This window comes from Carlito syrichta, unplaced genomic scaffold (genome assembly GCF_000164805.1).
Source record: "Carlito syrichta isolate Samal-C Ts95f unplaced genomic scaffold, Tarsius_syrichta-2.0.1 Scaffold303210, whole genome shotgun sequence".
NCBI lineage: Eukaryota > Metazoa > Chordata > Mammalia > Primates > Tarsiidae > Carlito > Carlito syrichta.
The window spans coordinates 161,424-182,373 of record NW_007247306.1 but is presented as its reverse complement, the minus strand read 5'-3'; the positions used below and the strand labels follow the sequence as shown (position 1 = coordinate 182,373).

General features: G+C 46.9%; 1 protein-coding gene across 1 annotated transcript in view; it reads left to right on the top strand.

Annotated features, from left to right (window-relative positions):
- Positions 1–16,200, top strand: part of CFAP57 (cilia and flagella associated protein 57) — a 75,955-nt gene extending 59,755 nt beyond the window's left edge. Inside the window, exons 19-23 of the mRNA XM_008058089.1 lie at positions 786–902; positions 2,251–2,385; positions 2,467–2,610; positions 10,141–10,273; positions 15,818–16,200. Coding sequence (XP_008056280.1) covers positions 786–902; positions 2,251–2,385; positions 2,467–2,610; positions 10,141–10,273; positions 15,818–16,032 — 744 coding nt within the window. The 3' untranslated portion in view covers positions 16,033–16,200. The remainder of the gene's footprint in view (positions 1–785; positions 903–2,250; positions 2,386–2,466; positions 2,611–10,140; positions 10,274–15,817) is intronic.
- The last annotated feature ends 4,750 nt before the right edge of the window (positions 16,201–20,950 follow it).

Below are 20,950 nucleotides of genomic sequence, written 5' to 3'. Positions count from 1 at the left end.
TGCCCAGGTGGGTCTCGAACCCACAGGCTCAGGCAATCCACTCACCTCAGCCTCCCAAAGGCGCGGGATTACAGGCTGAGCCACCAAACCCGGCTATCTCTTCATCAGTTTTATATCCCTAAGCCTATATGACTCGCAGCCCTTTCCAATGGCACATTCTTTCTTTAGCTGTGCAAATACCCACAGAGAATGTGTGTCCTCTACAAGGTGGCTCTACATGGCTCTGCCAATACTATCTTCTTATCATTCTTCAGAGGCAGGTTGTTTCAGGCCCTCCTCATGGCCCTCACAATTGCTCCCCTTTGCCTTCCACACTTGCAGTTCATTCATTCATTATCAAATATTTATTGAGCACCGCCCTTATGCCAGGCACTGGGTCAAAGGGCTATTCTGTCTATACAAAATGCTTCCAGTAATAAGGAAGACCTAAAATCTGTCCCTGCATGTTCAGAACATGGATGTGGTTCATTAACACCTCCTGATACCCCTCAAGGTTGCTTAGAACCTTGAAATTTGACTAAAGGACCTGGGGTAAACTAGGGTGCTACTCTACTCAGTCATGAAAAAGCCCAATGAACTATCCCATCCCCCTAAAACAGTCAGCAGGTAAGGAGCTTTGGGGATGGCCAGAAGTAAGAAGAAAGGTTTTGATCCAGAGGACATGGGTGGAAACTAGAAATGCCCTGGTATCAGGGGAAATGTTCCCACTGAAGACATCGGTTTTCAAATACAATTTTTATTCTCTTACCTTCTTATTCTTGACTCTTTTCCCTTGTTCTCTGCAGATGGAAGCTGAACTGGAGCGTTTCCATAAGCAGAACACTCAACTGGAGCTGAACATCACGGAATTGTGGCAAAAATTAAAAGCCACTGATCAGGAGATGCGCAGGGAGAGACAGAAGGTGTGAGGGTTTTCAGAGTCTGGCAGTTCTTGAATGCAGAATCTGGCGCCTGTCTGCAGTGGGTAGCTGGCTTGTAAGACAGAGCCAGCCCACTGCAAGGACATGTTTTCCATTTTAACTCACATTCTTTCCCTGATCACAGCCCTGCCTGATTTCAGGCCCAAGTGAATTTACATAACTAAATCCATCTAAGACTATAAAGAGACTCTGGATAAAGTGATCGGAGGGTAGGAAGCCAGTTTGGTAGGAACATTCATAGAATTGGCCTTGATTGACCCAGAAACAACATGCTGTAAGAGGTAATTTATAGTCACTGCTTTAAGGCTTTGACTATCAACAATTGCTGAGGCTAGGAGAACCTCAAAGATCATCCCTTCTGGTGTCTTTATGTTACATATAAGGAGAAAATAAGGCCAGAGAAAGCAGAAGGTTAAGAAACTTCACCCAGGACCCATCACTAAGTAGTTCATATAGAGCCAGTCCTGGAAACGAGGTCTTCTGGGCCTGGGCCAGAACTCCATTGCACCGTCCTCCTGTAGCACAGGCCACACTGGAACATTTGGTGATTCTGATTGGATTTTTCCATCCTCCACGTTAAGTGTTGACTTTGTACCAGGCACTACTAGAAGTTGTAGAGCTACAAATATGAGCTGATACGAATCCTGCCCTTCACAAGCTGAGGCAGTTGATTGGTGATTTGTGGCATGTGCATAATAATTATATTGCAAGGTAGAAAATGATGGAGTATGTAGAAAGGACCATGGGAGCAAAGAGGGAGGAGAGACTCTCCAGGCCAGGTGGGGGAGACAGGTGAAGGAGACAGATGGGGGAGACACGATGGAGAGGATGCAGCCCGAGGGTTCAAAGAAACCAATCTGATTTGTGTGTTATTTTGTTCCATCCTGAGTGGTAAGTCAGCAGCGCTCCCAACTGTCAGGAAGGGTAAGCACTGGATGAGCTCATCAAGGAGACATGGAAGCCTTGGCCAGGAATCTGTGAGAGTGAAATGATGCCTTCTATCTAGGCATTAAAGGGGTGTGGGCCACATGGGCTTCCTTTCATCTTTTAAAGCCTCTGGTCCTGAAAGGAATCCAGCCAGTAAAGGAGCCCATCTGTGTGTCCTCTTAAGGATGAAGCCACATAGGCTGTGCAGACTGGGTGCCTGGCAAGGGTGGGTGCCTGCGGGTCCAGTGTTTCACCTCTCAGCTATGTGCCCATCTAGGTTTCCATGTCTCGTGTGGCCCCTGGCCATCAGTGGTAAGTCCCAGATGAGGTGTCTCTTGTCCCTTTCTGTCCTTCCACCTGTATAGCACCCGACAGTGCCGGAAGGAAGTGTCTCTGATTGCAGGAGCGGGACTTGGAGGCGCTGGTCAAATGGTTTAAAACAGACCTCCACAACTGCGTGGCATATATCCAGGAGCCACGGCTGCTGAAGGAGAGGGTCCGAGGTCTCTTTGAGAAGTACGTGCAGCGGGCGGACATGGTGAGCTCAGCCTTCCCTCCAGCCTTGCCCTGCCCTCCATGGTCTCCCTGCCCTCACTGAGAAAACCCTCACCTCCCTCAGGTGGAGATCACAGGACTGAACACGGACCTGCAGCAGGAGTATGCCCGTCAGCGGGAGCATCTGGAGAGGAACCTGGCCACTCTCAAGAAGAAGGTGGTCAAGGAAGGCGAGCTGCACCGCACTGACTATGTTCGCATCATGCAGGTACCCACATGCTCCCCTCCACTCCCTTGGAGGCCAGGCCATCAGAGATGAGAGAGCCCGTCGAGGGTCCCTCTGGGACCACCCAACCTCAGGACTCCCTAGATGTCCGGGAACCCAGTAGCTTTCCCAACAGCTTATTTTTGGCTTCTCTCCTCTGACCTCCCAGAGCTCGTCCTGGCTGTGACCATGGCCAAAAGCCAACCAGGCAGGCCTGCTAGACATCTGTGACCCTCTCTCCCCACCAGTGCCCCTCACTTCTCCAGGCATCCCTGATCCTTTTCCCACCCACCTTGATCCAAAGCACACCTGTGTCCTGCCTCACTCCCCCATCAGCCCCTGGGCCCCAGACTTCCATCCGCATCATTTCAGCTCTCCTGAGTCACTCTCCCCTCTTGTCTCCTGCTTCCGATGCTCATGTCAACTTACTTGGTTTTGCTACTTTTTATTCTGCCATTCATATCACGTTGGCCCTGCTGGGACAAATCTGCCCACTTGCCCCATCTGACTCTGCTGGTACCTTGAGTCCCTCTTATCACTTCGTCCCCAGTTATCCACACCCTCCCAGAGTTCACCTCACTCTGGTTAAATGAGTTATTCACATCCACCTCCCAGACTGCTCCTTCCTGGGGCTGTACAGAGGGCCTGACCCCATTACTGCCGCCTCCACTTGGGCACATTATCAGGACTGCCAGTCAGGATTCCTCTGCCAGATTTTTGTTTGGGTATCAGTATCGTCTGAGGCAATTAACGTGAATTAGTATCAAAAGAGAACATCAGAATCATGTTTATAAAGCATGCACCTTTTTATGTTCCCATTTCTTTAATGCCATAATTAAAATCCTGGAATGGGGCCAGTTTGCAGTGGGATCGAAACAGACCAATTTCCAGCTTGGTCGTTTTGCACACAGCTGGGCAGAGCACACCGCAGCTCAGGCCAAATGCAGGCTGATCTCATGCCATCTCGCTACCCATCCCCACTGAAAAGCAGCCTGGTCCATCTAACCATTGCCCTACTCCTGGGCCATGAAGGCTGCTGGAGGCCCAGAGACACAAGTGGATCTGCGCACAGAGCCACTGCTAAGGTCCTTGAGTGTCTGAAGCATGGAGCCCCCTGGGGCTCTGGATTGCAGCGAGCTGGGCTGTGGGACCAGGGTGACAACAGGAGTAGTTGTCAGCCAGTGACATCACTAAGCTCCCGCAAAGTAAATGTCAGTACTAGGAGAAGGAAAGGAAACCATGGGTCAGTAAGAGGGTGCACACTTCAACGTGAGGTTTTTGGGGCAGACATTGTATGTGCTTTTGCTCCCCCATATCTCAGAGTGTGTGTGCTGTGCTGGAGTGGGATGGGGAGCAGAGGAGACCCAGGCAGGGCTCCTGCCCAGCCCTGCCCCTCCCTGCTGGCTGGCAGAGGGAATCATCCACAGGGGAAATCCCTTGAAGGATGCTTTCTCCAGCAGCACTGTCACCTGTGTGCTGTGGAGTCCTGTGGCTCCAAAGAAGTGACTCTGGCAACTGCAGGAAGAAAGAAGAGAGCCAGGGAGCAGGGCTCTGGGTCCCACCGGGTCAACTGGATACTCCTTGCTGATTACAGCGGGACTCTGTGTAAGATTTTGCTTGCAAAAAGTGTGGAAGTTTTTTTTAAAAAACAATATTCAAAACCACGGTTCTGGGTGCTTCCCAGCCAGGGTGTTGGAAAGAGAGTGGGCACTGCCACCATGCAGACCCTGCTTAGCCTGCTTCTGCCATTCTTCTGCCAGAAGACCTTGAATAAATTCCTGAACTCCTCCACAAGCTTCCCTCCTTATCCGTAAGATTGGGAAGAAGACACCAGCCTCAGGGGATCCTGCGTGACTGAGTGAGAGAGCCAATGTAAAACACTAGGCACTTGCCTGGCATGGAATTGGTGCTTTAAAACAAGTCATTTTGGTCAAGCGCAGTGGCTCAAGCCTGTATTCCCAGCACTTTGGGAGGCTGAGGTGAGAGGATTGCCTGAGCTCAGGGGTTTAAGACAGCCTGGGTAACTTGGAGAGCCCTCGTCTCTACAATAAATCAAAAAATTAGCCAGGTGTGGTAGCACTTGCCTATAGTTCCAGCTACTTGGAAGACTGAGGTGGAAGGATTGCCTGAGTCCAGCAGGTAGAGGCTGCGGTGGCCATGAGTGTGCCACTGCACTCCAGCCTGGGCGACAGAGTGGAACTCCAACTCAAAAAAAAGGGGGTGGGAATTTCCCTCTCCTCACCCAAAGGACCTATTCATGAACTAAGGTAGAAATTCAGTGGGAGAGACTAAAAGGCCATCAGAGGAGGGGTCAGGGGTGTCCGGGGACCAGAGGTGTGGTGAGAGAAGCACAACTCGCTCCAGACCCCCAAATGGAGGCCTTGGTGTGTGTTGATCAGAAGCTGGTTGGAGCTGCGCCTGCAGGTACCAGGGCCTTGGCACTTAATTCCAAAAAAGGCGAAGGAATGCCGAGGCAAACATGGCGTCTGAGAGCTACTTACTAGAAAATAACTGAGAAAATGAGGTCACTGTCTCATTTGTATATTCAGGTAGGAGCTCAGGGCCTCCCCACTCCATTCCTCAGCACACTTGCAGATATGAAAATAAGAGTTGCTATGAGACGTAAACATCTAGGACACACTTTTTATTCATTCAGTACACATTATTTGAGGGATTATTACACAAGCTCTGTGTCAGCCACAGAGAATTCCAAGATGGATGTGATAGTATTTCTACCCTCAGGAGTTCATCAGAGGGCACTTGGGCCAGAAACAAATATCACTGCTCAATTCAGTGTATGTAGTGCTGTCAGGTTCAATTATGCCTCAGAGACTCCCAGAAGTTTTCTGAGGGGAAAGGGCATTTGAGCTGGGCCTTAAAAGGTGAGTAGAGGTTGTCAGGGAACAACTGAGGGAAGGACCTTCCAGGCAGAGTGAACAACCAAGAAAAAGCCTAGAAGAGCAAGGTCGGTGCGGTGCTGGGAGCCCTGTGAGTCCACAGACTTGAGTTGATGGCGTCAGGACTGGGAGAAGAGCCCCCTGGAGTAGCAGGTAGCTGTGGATCATGTTGAAAAGGGCCTTCCCTGTCACACCAAGAAGCACAAAGTTTATCCCATGCACAGGCACACCCAAGGTTTCTTAAGTACATAGGGATGTCTTTGTTTTGAAAAGATTAACTCAGGGTGGAGACTGGTGGGGAAAGAGGCAGGTGGCAGGAAAACCCGTTAGGAGATGATTGTGGTGTGGAGGGTAGAGGAAAAGGGCTTGGAGAGGGGAACCTTGTGATGTCAGAAGGGACTTCGAAGTAGAGATGACGAGTAGAAATGTCAGAGTAGACATGGGTGGAAGGCTGAAAGAGGAGCGGAGGAGTCCAGGATGGCTCATTTGTGCAGTTAGGCAGGCAGCAATCCCACTAACTGAGGGTTCCAGAAAGACAGACGCCACTGGTGCAAGGGTTCCAAGTTCATGGAATAAATCTGTTGCCTGCTTTTTCCAGACTGAGGCACTACTGTATTCTTAAAGGCGTCAACTCAGGCCTTGCCAGTAGGGGATGCTTTAGGCATTCCTTTTCCTTCTCTGCCCAATATGGTTGTCTGAAAGATCTGCCAGGGACAGGCATAGCCTGTCAAGATCTGCAGGACAGTCCAGCATAGCCACTTTGCTTAGAAAGCTCTTTATATAAACAGATCTTAGAATCCCCCAGCCACATTCCCACATTTCCTAAGACTTGGCAGTTGGTGGACCCCAGGCCAGATTTTCCCTGCAGCCGAGTAGCCAGCTGGGGGTCTAGAGGATTGGAGGGGCTTTGGGGGGCCATCCTGACCCAGAAGGGATCAGGAACAGAAGGCTCAGCAAGCCTGTTGCATTCACATTTTTAATTCACAAGGCTATCCAGAGCATATACAGCTGACCTCAGTGTGACTCTGGACTGCTCAGAACACAAGCCACCCCAGAAGACATTTCTAGGAAAGCCCAACTTGTACTTATTGGAGTGTCCTTGACCATTGTACTGTGTGAGGTATTGGAATGGAGGTAACGTAAATGGGAGGGAAGAAAGGAGAGTCTTGGAGGCCATAGCCATAGAGGGACAGGGCATTCTGGAGGCGGACATAGCCAGAATCAAACCCATCTCCACCACTTATGCACTCCCTCAGTTTCCTTCTGAGGTTGGTGTAAGGATGAAATGAGGGATTGTATGCAAACAGTTTGATACAGTGCAGAGATCCAATAAACGCTTGCGTTATTGTTATCATCAAGCCTTTATTTATTTAGAGACAGGGTCTTGCTCTGTCGCCCAATGGCACAATCATAGTTCACTGCAACCTCTGGCCTCAGCCTCCCAAGTAACTAGAACCATAGGCATATGTCACCATGCCCAGCTTTTTCTTTCTTTCTTTCTTTCTTTTTTTTAAATAAAGATGGGGATCTCACTATGCTTCCACAAGCTGGTCTCAAACTCCTGGCCTCAAGGGATCCTGTTACCTTGGCCTCCCAAAGCTTAGGATTATAGGTGTGAGCCACATGCCCAGCCATCATCAAATGTATAGTGCCTTAAGCCCTGCTTGCTCCCTCTTGGCTCCAGGCCTGGAATGCTCTTCTCCTCCTCCATCTCCCCAGAAGCTTCCCTCATGCTGTGCCGCGTGCTGTTTCAGACTCTCATGGCATCTCTCCATATTGGAGACAAGTGGGAACTCCTGTGTCCAGCAAAATGACCAGTGTATAGTAAGCTTGCAGGTGATTCTTAGGTGATGTTTCTGAATGGATGAATGACTGAATGAACGAATAAGCGGAATATGATCCTCAGACTGCATTGAGCCTCAGTCATAGTCTAATAAGGACCGAGTCACGCTCTAGAGGCCCATTTCGGTGAGGAAGAAGCATCATAGAGGTGTCAGAGGCTGGCAGTGGGATCAAAAACAGGCATTTACAACAAAAGATACCAGGAGCCAGAAATCCTTGTCACAGTGACAGGGCTGTAGAGGGTGAAGGGGGTGGGGAGAAACTAGGGCAGAGGCTCCGCTGGGGCCTTACAGTGGAACAGGGAAGAGTGCTGGAAGCTAGATACAAGTCACAGCAGGAGGATGAATGTGAACTTCAGCTCAGATCCAAAACCATAGGACTCAGTGATAGGACGGATGGAGATGAGCAAGAAGAGAAAGTAACTAGAGATGTAAACTGAGAGGACTCAAAATGGTGCTTTGGGTTTCTAGTCTTTATTCTGACTGCTATCATTACTTTATTGAATGAGGCAGAAGTGGGGCTTAGTAATGCCTACTGAGAAGAGACATAGAAAGAGACCCCGAGTGAGCTGGCCTATGGGTTCCCTCTGGCTCCCTAAGACCCTCCTTTCTGTCCTGGTCTCTTCCACCCGACTTTTACCCCTTGGTTAGTCATTTCCTTGTTAGTAAGAATCTCCTCTTATTCAATTTGGCATCTACTGCATTAGTTACTCATCTGCTCATTCATTTCATAAATATTTACTGAGCACCTCTTACATGTAAGGCAGGGGCCAAGGTCTTAGAACCCTACAAATACATCATGTCATGGAGAAGGTTCAGGGGAAGAGACAGCCCTGGAAAAGAGCTGTGGGCGATTTACCACCAAGGCCTCAGTTGGCTAAAAGGGTGATGCATAGATGGAGAAAACCTCTGCCTCCTAGAAACACAGGCACAAAGCCTGGCCTGGAGGATGAGAGATTGGCCAAAAAGATTGGGCATTTCATTCTTGAGGGAGAGAAGTTTCTTAGTGAGTGAAATTAAGTAATACACTGAAGATCTAAATGCCTAGACCTGTGCTTAGATGAAGAATGTCTGGAGGGAAAGGATCTCTTGGGGTGTGCCTAGCTTAGCCCCTGCTCCCCCAGGCTCCACAGCACATCCCTGCAACTGGGAACTGCTTGTCACAGCTCACTGCGAACAGCTTGAGACCATCCTGTTCTTCGCATTCACCACTCCAGAGTAATGTCCCAAGCAGAAGCACACCCTGTTCCTGGCACAGGTCTGTTTCATGTAGATTTGGCCTGCTTTGCCTTTTCTGGTACTCAGACCCCCCAAGGGCTTTGCTACTTAACTTGTGGTCTGGCCTGTGGATCCGCAGCAGCATCTCTGGGAACTTGTTAAAAATGCAGACTCTCAAGCCCATCCCAGACCTACTGAGTCAGAAGCTGCAGCTAACAAGGTGCTCAGGTGATTTATTCGCAGTCATATGTGAGCTATGTAATTTGGGCAGATTATATAACCTCTCTGTAACTCAGTTTCCTCTCCTGTAAAATTGTGATTGTAGATAACCTGACTACTGAGGCTGTGCTCTAAGAGCAAAGTGGCCAGTCTCTGGGCCTATGGTGATGGGACTCCTTGGGGTGCTTGTGCCGAATGTGAAATGGAAGGAAGAAGTCTGAAGTATGAAAAAATGAGAAGCGATTGCTTAGTCCCAGAGAACAGGGCTTGCACTACCTGGCCTCCAGCAAACTTTATCCTCCCTCTTCTAGACTCCCCTCTTTTCACTTTGCATTCCAGTGATACAGAATTTCTGCAGCCCCTCACCCCACCATCAGCTTTGACATTTCTGTGCCCTCGCACCTGCTGTTCTGGCTGTTTAGGACACCCGTTACCCTCTCCTTGGTAACTGCTTTAACCCTCAGTCCAGGAGTCATTTCCTAGGAATCCACACTGGTTATTCAGGCAGAGCTAAGGGCCACTCTTCCATCACAGCTAGCTGGCCACCATGCTAAATCATGCCCATACTCCCCACTAAACTGTAAATTCCTCAAGAGCAGGGGCTAGACTCTACTCTCTGTATACCCCAGGGTCAGCACAGTGCCTGCATAATATTGGGTGTCTACATAATAGTTACACAATAAATATTTATTAGATAGGTGGTTATTTATCACATACAAACAAGAGAAGCAAACTTCCCATGATGTAGCAGATGGTTAATTATCTGTTTACTTTTCTACACTACTCTATAAACAGCATGCTGTTGAGGGCAGACCATGTCATATTACGGTCTGCATTCCAAGGACTTACCAGATACCCTATAAATATGGGTTCAACAAATGAATAAATAAAATATAGCACAGTACTTAAGAGCTCTGGAGCCAGACTGTTGAGGTTGGGTTTCTGGCTCTACTACCTGATAGCTGTGTAATTTGGGCAAGTTATATAACCTCTTTGTGCCTCAGTTTCCTCTTCTATAAAATTGTGATTGCAATAGAATCTAGCCATGGGATTATTATGATGCTTAAATGCATTAAACTCATATTAAAAGTGCTTAGAAAAGTGTTGATATTGCAGTGAGCATGGATGGCATGAGGATGGTGCTGAGTCCATCCGCCTCAAGGTAAGTTTGCTGCTACCTCGAGAAGCTGAACAATAAGCCAGGATCAAGGATCATGCCCCAGTGGAGGAACTGGAGAGTTAACCTGGGTCCAGACCCAACCCTGCCCATTCCCCACACCCTAGTCCCAGGAGAGCATGCCCTGTGCTCACTGAGCGCTCATCCACCATACTCCCTCTCTCTTTCTTCTTTTCTGCAGGAAAATGTCTCTCTGATCAAGGAAATTAATGAGCTCCGCAGGGAGCTGAAATTCACCCGCTCCCAAGTCTATGACCTTGAAGCAGCTCTGAAGCTGACCAAAAAAATACGACCACAAGATGTTCCAGAGACAGGTAATGTCCCCATTGGCCAGGTGAGAGGGGTATTGGGATCCAGAGACCAAGGGCAGCCACAAGCAGGCTCCCTTTGGCTTCCTTCTGTTTCAAGTCACATCCATATACAGCCTTCTGGGTGCCTGTCCATGCTAGTGCCTGTTCTCTGGAGGATCCTTGAGGCCCTTCCTACATTCAAACACACACAGGTCCACCGTCCCCTATCTAAAATCCTTGGGGTTAGTTACGGTTTGGAATTCTGAATCTTTCAGATTTTAGAAAGAACATACTATATGTAGCATAACATTCCCAGAGGGGTCTGGGGCAGCACCCTAAAATCAAACACTTTAGAATTTCTGTAGTGACATATGAATATTCACACTAAGCTTCCTGAATTTAAAAAAGTGTTCGTTTTTAGATCTTTTTGCATTTTAGAATAGTGAATAAGAGATTGTGAACCTGTACAATTAAAATGAAGACAAAAAGAAAGATGAGAAACTATTTAAAGGGAGAGAGGAAAGAATTACATAAATATTAAATGAGTTAGTTACTGCAATTATACCCTAAAGTTCCTCTGAATTTCTGAAAGCCAAGGCAAAAAGGGAAACAAAGAAATATAATAGTTTACATAGTTATCATTGTATGGCAAAAAAAAAAGGTTTTGTCTGGAAAAAAAAAACCTTTTCCTGGCATCCTGGCACTAAATTCTATGAGAAATTTATCATATGGATCCTTCGGGAAGAAATGTTGAATAACAATGGATAGTCTTTACATACAGGCTTTCAGGCAATAAAGAAACATGCTTTAAGTATCCACTTCTTATCTGGACAGTCAATAAAAAAAAAACAATAGATTAAGGCATTTCTATGGAAAATTAAGCCTACGTGGTTCAAGTAAAGTATTTTGTTTTCTGGTGGTTTACATTCAGGAAAAAGATTAGAGACCTTAAGAAATAAAACCTTCCATAGCCATGTGCAATTGGGTCTTTCAAATGTCAGTTGTCTCACGTACCATGGTTATATAAGATATTATCACAGGAAGAAAGTAGCTGAGGGGTACACCAGAACTCTGTATTATTTTTGCAACTTCTTACTAGTCTCAACCTATATAACTACATATATTTAATTACAAAATTAAATTAAAAGCAGTGTGTGTGTGTGTGTGTGTGTGTGTGTGTGTATCTCCAGGACTACAGTTGAGACAAGAGTAAGCCCTTTGAGTAGTACCTGAAGTAGCAATATTAGTACAGAACTGACAGGAGAGCCCAGCATGTGTTATAAAGACTACAGTACTTGACTTCTCAGAGGTAAAACCATCTTCTCTTAGAGGTCAAGCACAGAAATGCCTGTGAACAACTGCAAAACTTCTCTTAAAAGATTTTTCAAATATGTCCAAGCATCCTAACAAATACTCAATTGGGACCTCCTCAGGATGCTATATGATATAGCCAGGTTCTTCATATTACTATTATGGAAATTTCCAGACATAAAAAAGCTGAGAGGAAAGTCTAATGAATTCCCACGAATTCATTCCCCAACTTCAACAAGTATCAACTCCTGTCACTCTTGTTTCATCAGTATCCCTCCACTCCTGCCCAGTTATTTCCTCCCACATCCACCTTGTATTATTTTGAAATAAATCAAACATTTGTATGACATCATTTTACTCAAGGAAGACTTCACTTACAATAATTGAAGACAGGTGTTACCAATTGTCTGCCTTGATTATAAAAAAACCTAAGTCTGACCTCAAATTTTGAACGTGGGTTCACCAAGAGAAGTCAGCTCAAAATGTACATCCTCAAGTTGTTTAAGGAAATGACCAATCCAGGTGGTTTTTAAGAATTCCGAATCTGAACAATGGAGGTTGTCATCCCCAAACCACTATTTTAGTTTTAATAGCATTTATATTATTCTCATGTACACAACAATTAACTAACAGAGTCGAAAAATATACGTGTTTATTTTTCAATTTATAAAACCATATCACTAGAATTTCTGATTAAAGATGGTTAGTTGAAAACCTACTAAAATGGTATCGATAAACCATAGGAACAAAGAGAATAAAAGGAAATAAGACCAAAACAATTTTTAAAGCTGGAAAATGGGTGGATGAATGATAACTGACTTCATAGACCTGAGAAACCTGAATCCTAAGCCAGAAGCCAGAGTCGGGAAGCTAGAAGAAATCTTATGTATACCACAAAATCCTCAAAAGTTTCAGAAATTATCAGGAGTAGATATCTCTGGAAGTAAAGTGAAAGTGGGGATTAAAATAGGAGAGAAAATATATTTAAGAAGCTGTTAGATCCACCTAGTATCCAATACAGTGACTAAAAAATCCTATGTCTTCTTTCTTGGTTTACATCCTTTATTTTCTGCTTGGGGTTTGGGAATGCTACCAGCATGGGGTTCAAAGAATTCCCATAGATAATGTTTCAAGGAACATGAACTCACAACCAAAAATCACTAAATGCATGAGGAAATAAACTACCATGAATGAAAAGCAACAAAAATGTCAAATTACGAATAAAACCAATAAAGATTCATGGATAGTAGAGTTATTGAAATAAGAATGTTTAATATGTTTAAAGAAAGAAAAGAATAATTTAAAATAAGACAATAAAGCAAAAGTCTTCCAAATTTTATAGGCAGATTTGAAAAAGAACCATATAATACTTCTAGAAATAAAAACTATTATACTTGTAATTAGAAGCTCAATGGACAGACTGAACAAACTGAAGGGAGAATTAGTAAACTTAAAAGAGTGAATAAATAGCCAAGGTTGCAGTCCAGAGGAATAAAGATATAGTAAAACACAAAGGGGCTAGAATGGGATAATCCAACTTATGTCTAACTGAACTTTGAGATAGAAAGAATGAGAAGAGGCAACATTATCATAAGTAACAGCTGAGAGTTTTTTTCAGAATTGATGAAAGATGCCAACCATCAGATCCAGGAAGCCCAATGGATTCCAAACAGGATAAATAAAAATATGAGGGGGGACCCAAAAAATGGAATTTATTTATTAAAAATTGTGTATTTTTACATGTTTAAGTCAGTCACCTTCAAAGTACTGTCCATTTGATGCAATACATCTATTGAGACACTTTTTACACTGCTTAAAAGTTTTGAATTCATCAATTTTGATGCCTTTTAGTGCTTCTGCCAGTTTTTGTTTCACCTCTGCCACATTGGCAAAATGTTTCCCTTTGAGGACTTTTTTCATTGGGGAAACCAAAAAAAAAGTCACTCAGGGTGAGATTGGGTGAATAGGGAGGGTAGAGTGCAGGAGCATGCTGTTTTGGGGCAAAAACTGCTGAATACTCAGTGCAATGCGAGCAGGTGTGCTCATAAATTGCCCATCATAAAATGGGCAAATGTGTTAAAAGAATCTCCAAAAACAAAAACAATTCACTGAAGCCCAACCTAGCCTCTCACAACAACACTAGCTGGTACACTGATGCTGATAGGTTCCTAGAACACTTATCTAGTGGGGGAAGCCTGTACTACAAGGGTCCTATCCTCCAAAAAATAATTCTGGGTTTTTTTAGGGGGGTCCCCTTATATACCTTCCAAACCAATAAAGGGGGGGGACTCTACATTTTGTAAAGGCAAAAAGGAAGAAGAAAGAAAGAAAAAGAAATGTGTTGCAAACATAAAACGTTTTAAAAGGTCGAAATATATCAGTAATCACATTCTTATTTTCTGTCATTTAAAACCAGAATTTAATCTACTAAAGGAAGTTGGTGGGCAGGATGCAGAAAGGGAGACTGACAAGGTCTGGAGGATGACAGGTTCTGGGTAAAGTAAGGAATAAGAGGAGACCAGGGATATGAACAGAGAGGCGAGGGTGGGGCCACATGGAGAGAACTGACTTAGCACAGCTGTGGAGGGAGGAGGCCAGGAGGGTTCACACAGCTACAGCATAGACCACAGTGTGATGAGCAGACAGTCATTGTCAAAGGGAATGGGAAGAGAATTGAGGATGTAAAGGGAAGAAACAGGAAAAGCACAATCCGTGCCCTCGTGATGCTCACGGACTAGGAGGGAGCTAGACCAGGGATCAGGGCAGAAGTCCCACATTGGGCCCACTGCACCATCTTCCATGTGAGTTGGTCTCCTGGAAGTCAGAGCTACACCCTGGGAACTTTGGTGGAGCAGTGTCACCAAGGCCAGGCATGTTCCAGGGGAACACTGCTCCCGGAGGCTACCGCCAGACTTCTGGGAAGATGGAGGCCAAAGACACAGCTGGCCACACTGTTCACTTCTGATCACCTCCTCTTCGACTCTCTTTCTTCCTTGGCCTTCAGTGTCTGTTCTTTTCTAGTTTTTCCTCCAGATGTGCAGAGATGGGGGTGGCAGTGGGCAGGGAAGAGGCCCCTCTTGCACTGAAAGATGTTTGAATGTGGTCAGAGAGCTGAAGACAGTTTTTCAGTGAAGTAATTGGCCATGTCGTCTGTGAAGGTTGAGGGAGAGGAGGTAGATGGAGGTCCAAGTTTGGAAATGCTGCTGTGGGGAGCAGGAAAGCTTGTTGTCTGTGGACATAAAACCCATCCAGGGTGGAGACTAAGCATTTAGTCTTGTTTTTCAGCAGCACACAGCAGGCCAGATGCAGAAATGGAGAATTGAAGGGGTGGGCTGTCTCAGATCTGGGCTGTGCTGGCCCCGTGGGACAGAAGACAAGGCTACTATAACTCGGAGGGTGCTGTCGAGAAGATGGAGGAAGGAACTCACTGGTGTCTGGTTGGAAAATGGAGAGAATCTGAAAGGAGTCCATTTGGTAGGGAAAAAATGGAATGGTCCCAGAAAAAGAGGTCTCGATTCAGTCTAAGCTCCTGCGTGTCACACATAAGAAAGAGCAGTTGTGGTGAGAGAATGGAGCCCACTGCTAGCGTGAAAAATGCAAAGGATGGGGGTCTTGAGTGAAGAGAGAGGAGAAGCCACAGGAGGGAACTGACATTGCATGGTGGCCAAGGCCACTAGTGCTGGAAGGCCAGCCTTGTGAGGCAGGGAGTGGGATGAGCCATGGGCCCTGCTGGACACTAGCATTGCCCAGAATGACAGCCACATGTGAGAAAGAAAAGATGACTAGGGGACGGGAGAGTCCTTATGGAACATTAGTGAGTGGACACACCAGGGGGGTAGAGAGGTGTCTGGCTCAGCAGGGGTTTTACACGAGGAGGAGGACTTGGTTTGGAAGCCAACAGAGGTCAACAAGAGAGTGCCACCCTGCCTGGGGTGGGGAATGGGAGAGTAGGCAGCGCCCACTGGAGGGGGCCTTGCTGCAGGCAGGTCCAGCAGTTTAGGAGGAGGACTGCGCCGGGGTCATGCTCAGAATTCACATCACCTTGAAGTGTATCTCCTCACTTCTCTAACTCTGCTAAACAATGAAATGGCACAGCTCTATGTCTCTAGCTTCTGGGATTCCGTCTGCTCCATAGGAGGTACCCAAGAAATGTTTGAGGAAGCAGGGAGTCAGGAGGGGAGGATAGGCTGTTTTCAAAAAAAGCTCTGCTGCAGCACAGTGGACAGGCCCACATGAGTCCTGCTCTGTCCCTTACAGTGCCCGGCAGGGACATGCTCAGCATCGCTCCCCCCACAAGACTGAACGAGCAGGAAGAAACTGGAAGAATCATTGAAATGCAACGCCTCGAAATCCAGCGCCTCAGAGACCAGATCCAAGAGCAAGAGCAGGTCCCAGGGTTTCACACCCTTGCTGGAGTTCGGCTTCCTTCCCTCATCGACTCAGAGTTGGACCTGGAGGTGCAGAGCCCGTGACCCCCTCTGGTGAGCCATCTCCAGCCACAGCCAGAAGTACCACATGTCTGTCTCCAGGCCACACTCACAGCCGGAGTCCCTTCAGTCCCTGCAGCACTGACCCCACCAACCTCTTTATCTTGCCCTGGGGAAGTTGGGTCATAATCAGAATAAAGGTGTTTGCCCACACCTTGTCCAGCTTCTGCTTAACTAGGGGGCGAGGGCCAGAAGAGGAAAAGAGAGGAGCCTGAGGACCAGGGGTTCCAGCTTGTTCAAAGCCACTGCTGCTTGTCCTTGTCTGGGCACAGAGCTGCCTGGCACTGCACAGATCACACCGGACTGCGGGCTGGCTTCCTGCCACCCCTGTCATCTCTGGACCTCAGGGATGGCACTGCCTGCTGCTTCTCACCTGGCTTTCTCCTCTGCCAACTCAGTCAGGACCAGACAAAGGCTGCTACATTTCCTTCTCCTTTATGAGATGTAATGAGGCTTTCTGAGAATTTTTATATCTGTGTAAAGAGGAGGGAAAAGATGACAGTAACATAATGGACATGGAAAAGTTCCAAAGAATTCACCCAAAGTCTTACATTATTGGGACTGTAAGCAGAGCTCTGCTCTTATTTCTTCTGCGCCACATCATTCTAAATGTGTCATCTTTGTTCTGTAGGGCCCAGTCCTGCTCCTCCATTTCTAGAGGGCACCTCTCCCTCTAATTATTCCTCTCAGTCCTATCTTGGGAGGCCCAGTCACACACAGGTACCAGGAGAGAGAGTTCTTTATGCACTGAAGAGCAAGGGAATATAATCCAATATCTCCCCCCTACAGAGACCTGACACCCCTCTAATACCCACATAACAAATGTTTAAACCCACAGTCCCTGCTGCTCCCTGCTGATCACCTCTGGCTGTCTTAAACCTGGCATCATCCAATCTTCTCCTGATCTACTTTGCTGAAACTCTGGACACTGTTCTTTGGGTTGATTTTCACAGTGAGAGTCAAGGCTTGGCTGTCACGTCTAGCAAGACCTTTTGAAGGCTGTGGTTGCAGGAGGAAGGGACACAGCAAAGGTCATGGAGCAAAGTGCTGCACAGGAGCATAGGTCTACAGAGGACTCTCCTGGGCCTGCACCCTGTCACAACAGCCAACTTGTCCCCTCAATCCAAGCATGCTCTCCACATGTCTTTGCTCCACTGGGAGGCCAGATCCAGATGGCGAGAAAGAATCCTGGCACCTCTAGAGAGGTCTAGCTTCAAAGACAACAGCCCATGGCATTACCATGCTGGGTGGGTGGCCACTTCTGGGACCCAAAGTTCTCCACTCCAAACTAGTGGCTTAGCTTCACCTTTGCAGAAGAAACTGACTTGAAATGAGATTGGGAGGATGGTGCAGATCATGAAGGGTCTTGAAGGCACGTGAAAGCTTTAACTGTCTAGAGGCCAGTGCTAAACCACTGTGAATCACTGCCCACTGCCCTCCATGCTTTTGCCACGCTGGCCTCCTTTCATTTCCTAAAAAATGCCAACGTCCTTCCTGACACTGGGTCTTTCCACATACTACTTAGTTTCCTCTGCTTGAAATGTTCTTGCCCCCACACCTCACCTCACAACTTCTACTGATCCTTCAGATCTGAATTTAGATGTCACTTCCTCAGAAAGGCAGTCCCTGACTTCCCCTAACCCCTATCTAAATTGCACTTGCCATATTGTTCTCCTTCGTAATCCTTACTATGACATGTGTGCTTAGTTGCTTAATGTCTGCCTCTCCTACTAGGAGAGTCCCACAGGACAAGAGCCATGTCTATTTTTAAAGTTTACTCAGGTATTTGTATGAGGAATGGACTAAGGTGACCCAATAGTGGAGGCAGGAGCCCAGGTAGGGGAAGTTGTGAGTGTCCAGGTAGAAGAGGGCAGTAGTATGGACCAAGATGATGGCAGTGGGGAAAGAGAGACATGAATGCTTCTGACTTAAGGAGGACTGATGGGAGTCAGTCAAGCCAAGGGAAGGGAGCATGAGCCTGGGAAGAGGAAAAATGCAGAGCTTCTGAGAACCAGAAGGAAATTCACTGGGGTCAGGATGTATCATTCAAATGATAGATTTTCCAACTGAAAAATATCTTTGAGTCAAGACATCACATCCCACGTACAAGTTGGACCATGGTTTAAAGATGAGAAAATCAAAACCAAAGAGGAGTAAAGTGACAGGCACGTGGTCACATAGGCAGGGCCAGGTTTACAGCCCACTCTTGCCAATGACTTCAAAGCCCATGCTGTCGTGCACTGCACTGAGAGGCACCTGAACAAGACACCACCACTAACCAAGTGGAGGTTATAGGCACGTGACACCCAGAGAGTATAAACGAGAAGGTAAATGAGCCAGAAACTCTCAAGCTAAGCTAACCTAAACCTGGCTAATGTCCAGCTGGTGGGGTGGAGGAGGAAGTCCAGGCCCAGAGACAGCCCTGCCCCAGCAGAACTTGGCACCTTGGCCAGCAGGTCAGAGGTGACCGCAGCTTCTTGCTAGTACATATAGGGTCAGAGGTTCAATCTTGTTTACCTCTCCGTGTTCTGTTTTCAGTGCTCCTGTGTCAACCTATTAGGTGGCATTGCTTCTGAGACCTCCTTCCACTTTATCCTGAGACCTCCAGCTGTGCTTCTGATACCTCCTTCCACTTTATCCTGACTCCACGGGGGGGGGCTGGAGGCCCTCACCCACTTGTGCCCTCCTCCTTCACAAGGTCTCTTCAGCCAGTTGACCCCTCACTGATGGAGCAGGCCTGGCAGTCACCTCCTCCTGCAGCAGCCAAAGGGGCTCTGCTGGTCACCCAAGTGGCCATTAGCACATGGACTCTTGCTTTTCGGGTTGCAGTACATCATTGAGCTCTAGGGACTCATTCAAGTCTGGTGTAACAGCTGGTGTCTCTGGGGACTGCTGTGCCACCCTGGTGTAAGAGCCTCTAGAATTCCTCTCTCTGAGCCTCAGATATTTTTAGACCCGCTCCCCTTCTTCTAGATTCTTGGCATCAGCTGTGGCCAGACAACATGCACTGCCCAGGTGAGCCTCCCTGCCATCCTGTTCTCTCAGCGCTGAAGATCTTGACCTGCAGGAGGTTCTCTTATCACTGCCCTACATCTTATACAAATCATGGCAAGTCATTGCCAACCAGCTGGTTCCATGAAGTACCTGAGGGTCCTTAGAGGCCTAGGAATATCTGTGTGCCCAGATAGGACCCCCGTACAATCACTGCTCTCAACTCAGAGTGAGAAATGAGAGAGAAGGTATCTCAGGACCAGGAGTGGGGTTCATTCTCTCTGCACTCCCTTGGGGTGCGCTCTCCCAGACCATTGGTGGTTTAGGGGCCTGCCTATACTTTAAGCATGTCTAAGATGAGCCAGATGAGCTGAGCTAAGCTGGGCTGGGGAGCAGATTTACAAGGAAGTAAGCATGCTGTGTGCCAGGCAGCCAGAAGGACTAGCGTTACTGATCACCATATGGTAATATATTAGAATTTGTATTTATTACTCATCTAGTATGTGTCATATGGTGGGACTTGGCGGGGACAGCACATGTGAACTGGTACTTACTAAGCACCCACCACGTGTATTAATATGTTAAATATATTTTAAGTGGGACCTTGAGATTCTAGTTCTGTATAGAGGAACTATGGGTGCCCTTCTTCAGCTACACGTAACAGAAACCAACTCCATCCAATTTAATCAAAAAAGGAGAATGTACTATCTGTTTCTGGAGGTGTCTCATGGAATCCCATGGCAGAAATGCAACCAGGCCTCAAGAAGGACTTGAGCCAAGGCCTCGGACACTGCTGGAACCCTTCTCCCTCTCTTGTCCTTGCCCCTCTCTGCAGACCAGCTTCCCATTGTCAGGTCATCTAGCAGAAAGGCACCTTGACCTCTCTCATTAGTAGAAGACCCCAAGCTGGAATGAAATCTCCGGTCCAATTTTAGATTGCCAAAAGAGAATCTTCTTGGCCTACCTTGAGTCTGGGGCTCGCCTCTATCAAATTAACCATGGCCGTAGAGGTAGGTCACAGAATGGAATCCCGGTGCCTGGGTTTCTTCCCTGCAATGAGGATGGTCATTGTGAGTGGGACAATACTCTAAAAGATGTCTATCTCTGAGGAAACTATCACCCACTGAGAATGGGGGTATGCCTGGAGCTCTTGAAGACCCATGGTTGTGCTTTATGCCCACTGATCTCCTAGACGGCCCTTCAGGGTGGTAGGACAGCACCTCTCTATTCACCATTGTATCTCGAGCACTCACCCAGCACCTGCTCCAGAGAAGGGACACAGAAAATGTTTGCTGGATGAATTAATTATATTATCAAATCCCCCCACCGACTGTATAGACTAAGTACTGTTGTTCCCATCTTACAAATGAAGAGACTGAGACACAGAGGTTAAGCAATTTTTCTAAGGTTACACAGTTAAAGTAGGAACTTGAACCTTCAAGATCAATCTTGCTCCAAAACCAGTGATTCTTCCACTATTCATTCATTCATTCGTTCATTCATTCAACAAAAATGTATTGAGCACCTACCGTATGCCAGGCCTATTCCAGGAGCTGAGGAACAAGCAGATACAAATCTTTCCTTCATGAAACATTCCAGGAGGTTAGACAGATGATATTCCAGATTGATGAGAAAGATGTATAGTATATCAGAGAGTGATGAGTGCTAAGGACAAACATAAGGGAAAAAAGGAAGTAGAAGTAAGGGCAGAGGGTAGGAAGTATCAGGGGGAGGTTATGATTACAGACAGGGTGGTCAAGAGGTCTCCCTGAGCAGATGACATTTGAGAACACCTGTGAAGGAGGGGGCCATGGGAGAGATAAGCATTCTAGGCAAACAGAACAGCCAGTGCAGAGGCTCTGAGGCAGCAGAGAGGGCCTTAGAGGCTGTGGGAGGCCCTGCTTCTCTGAGG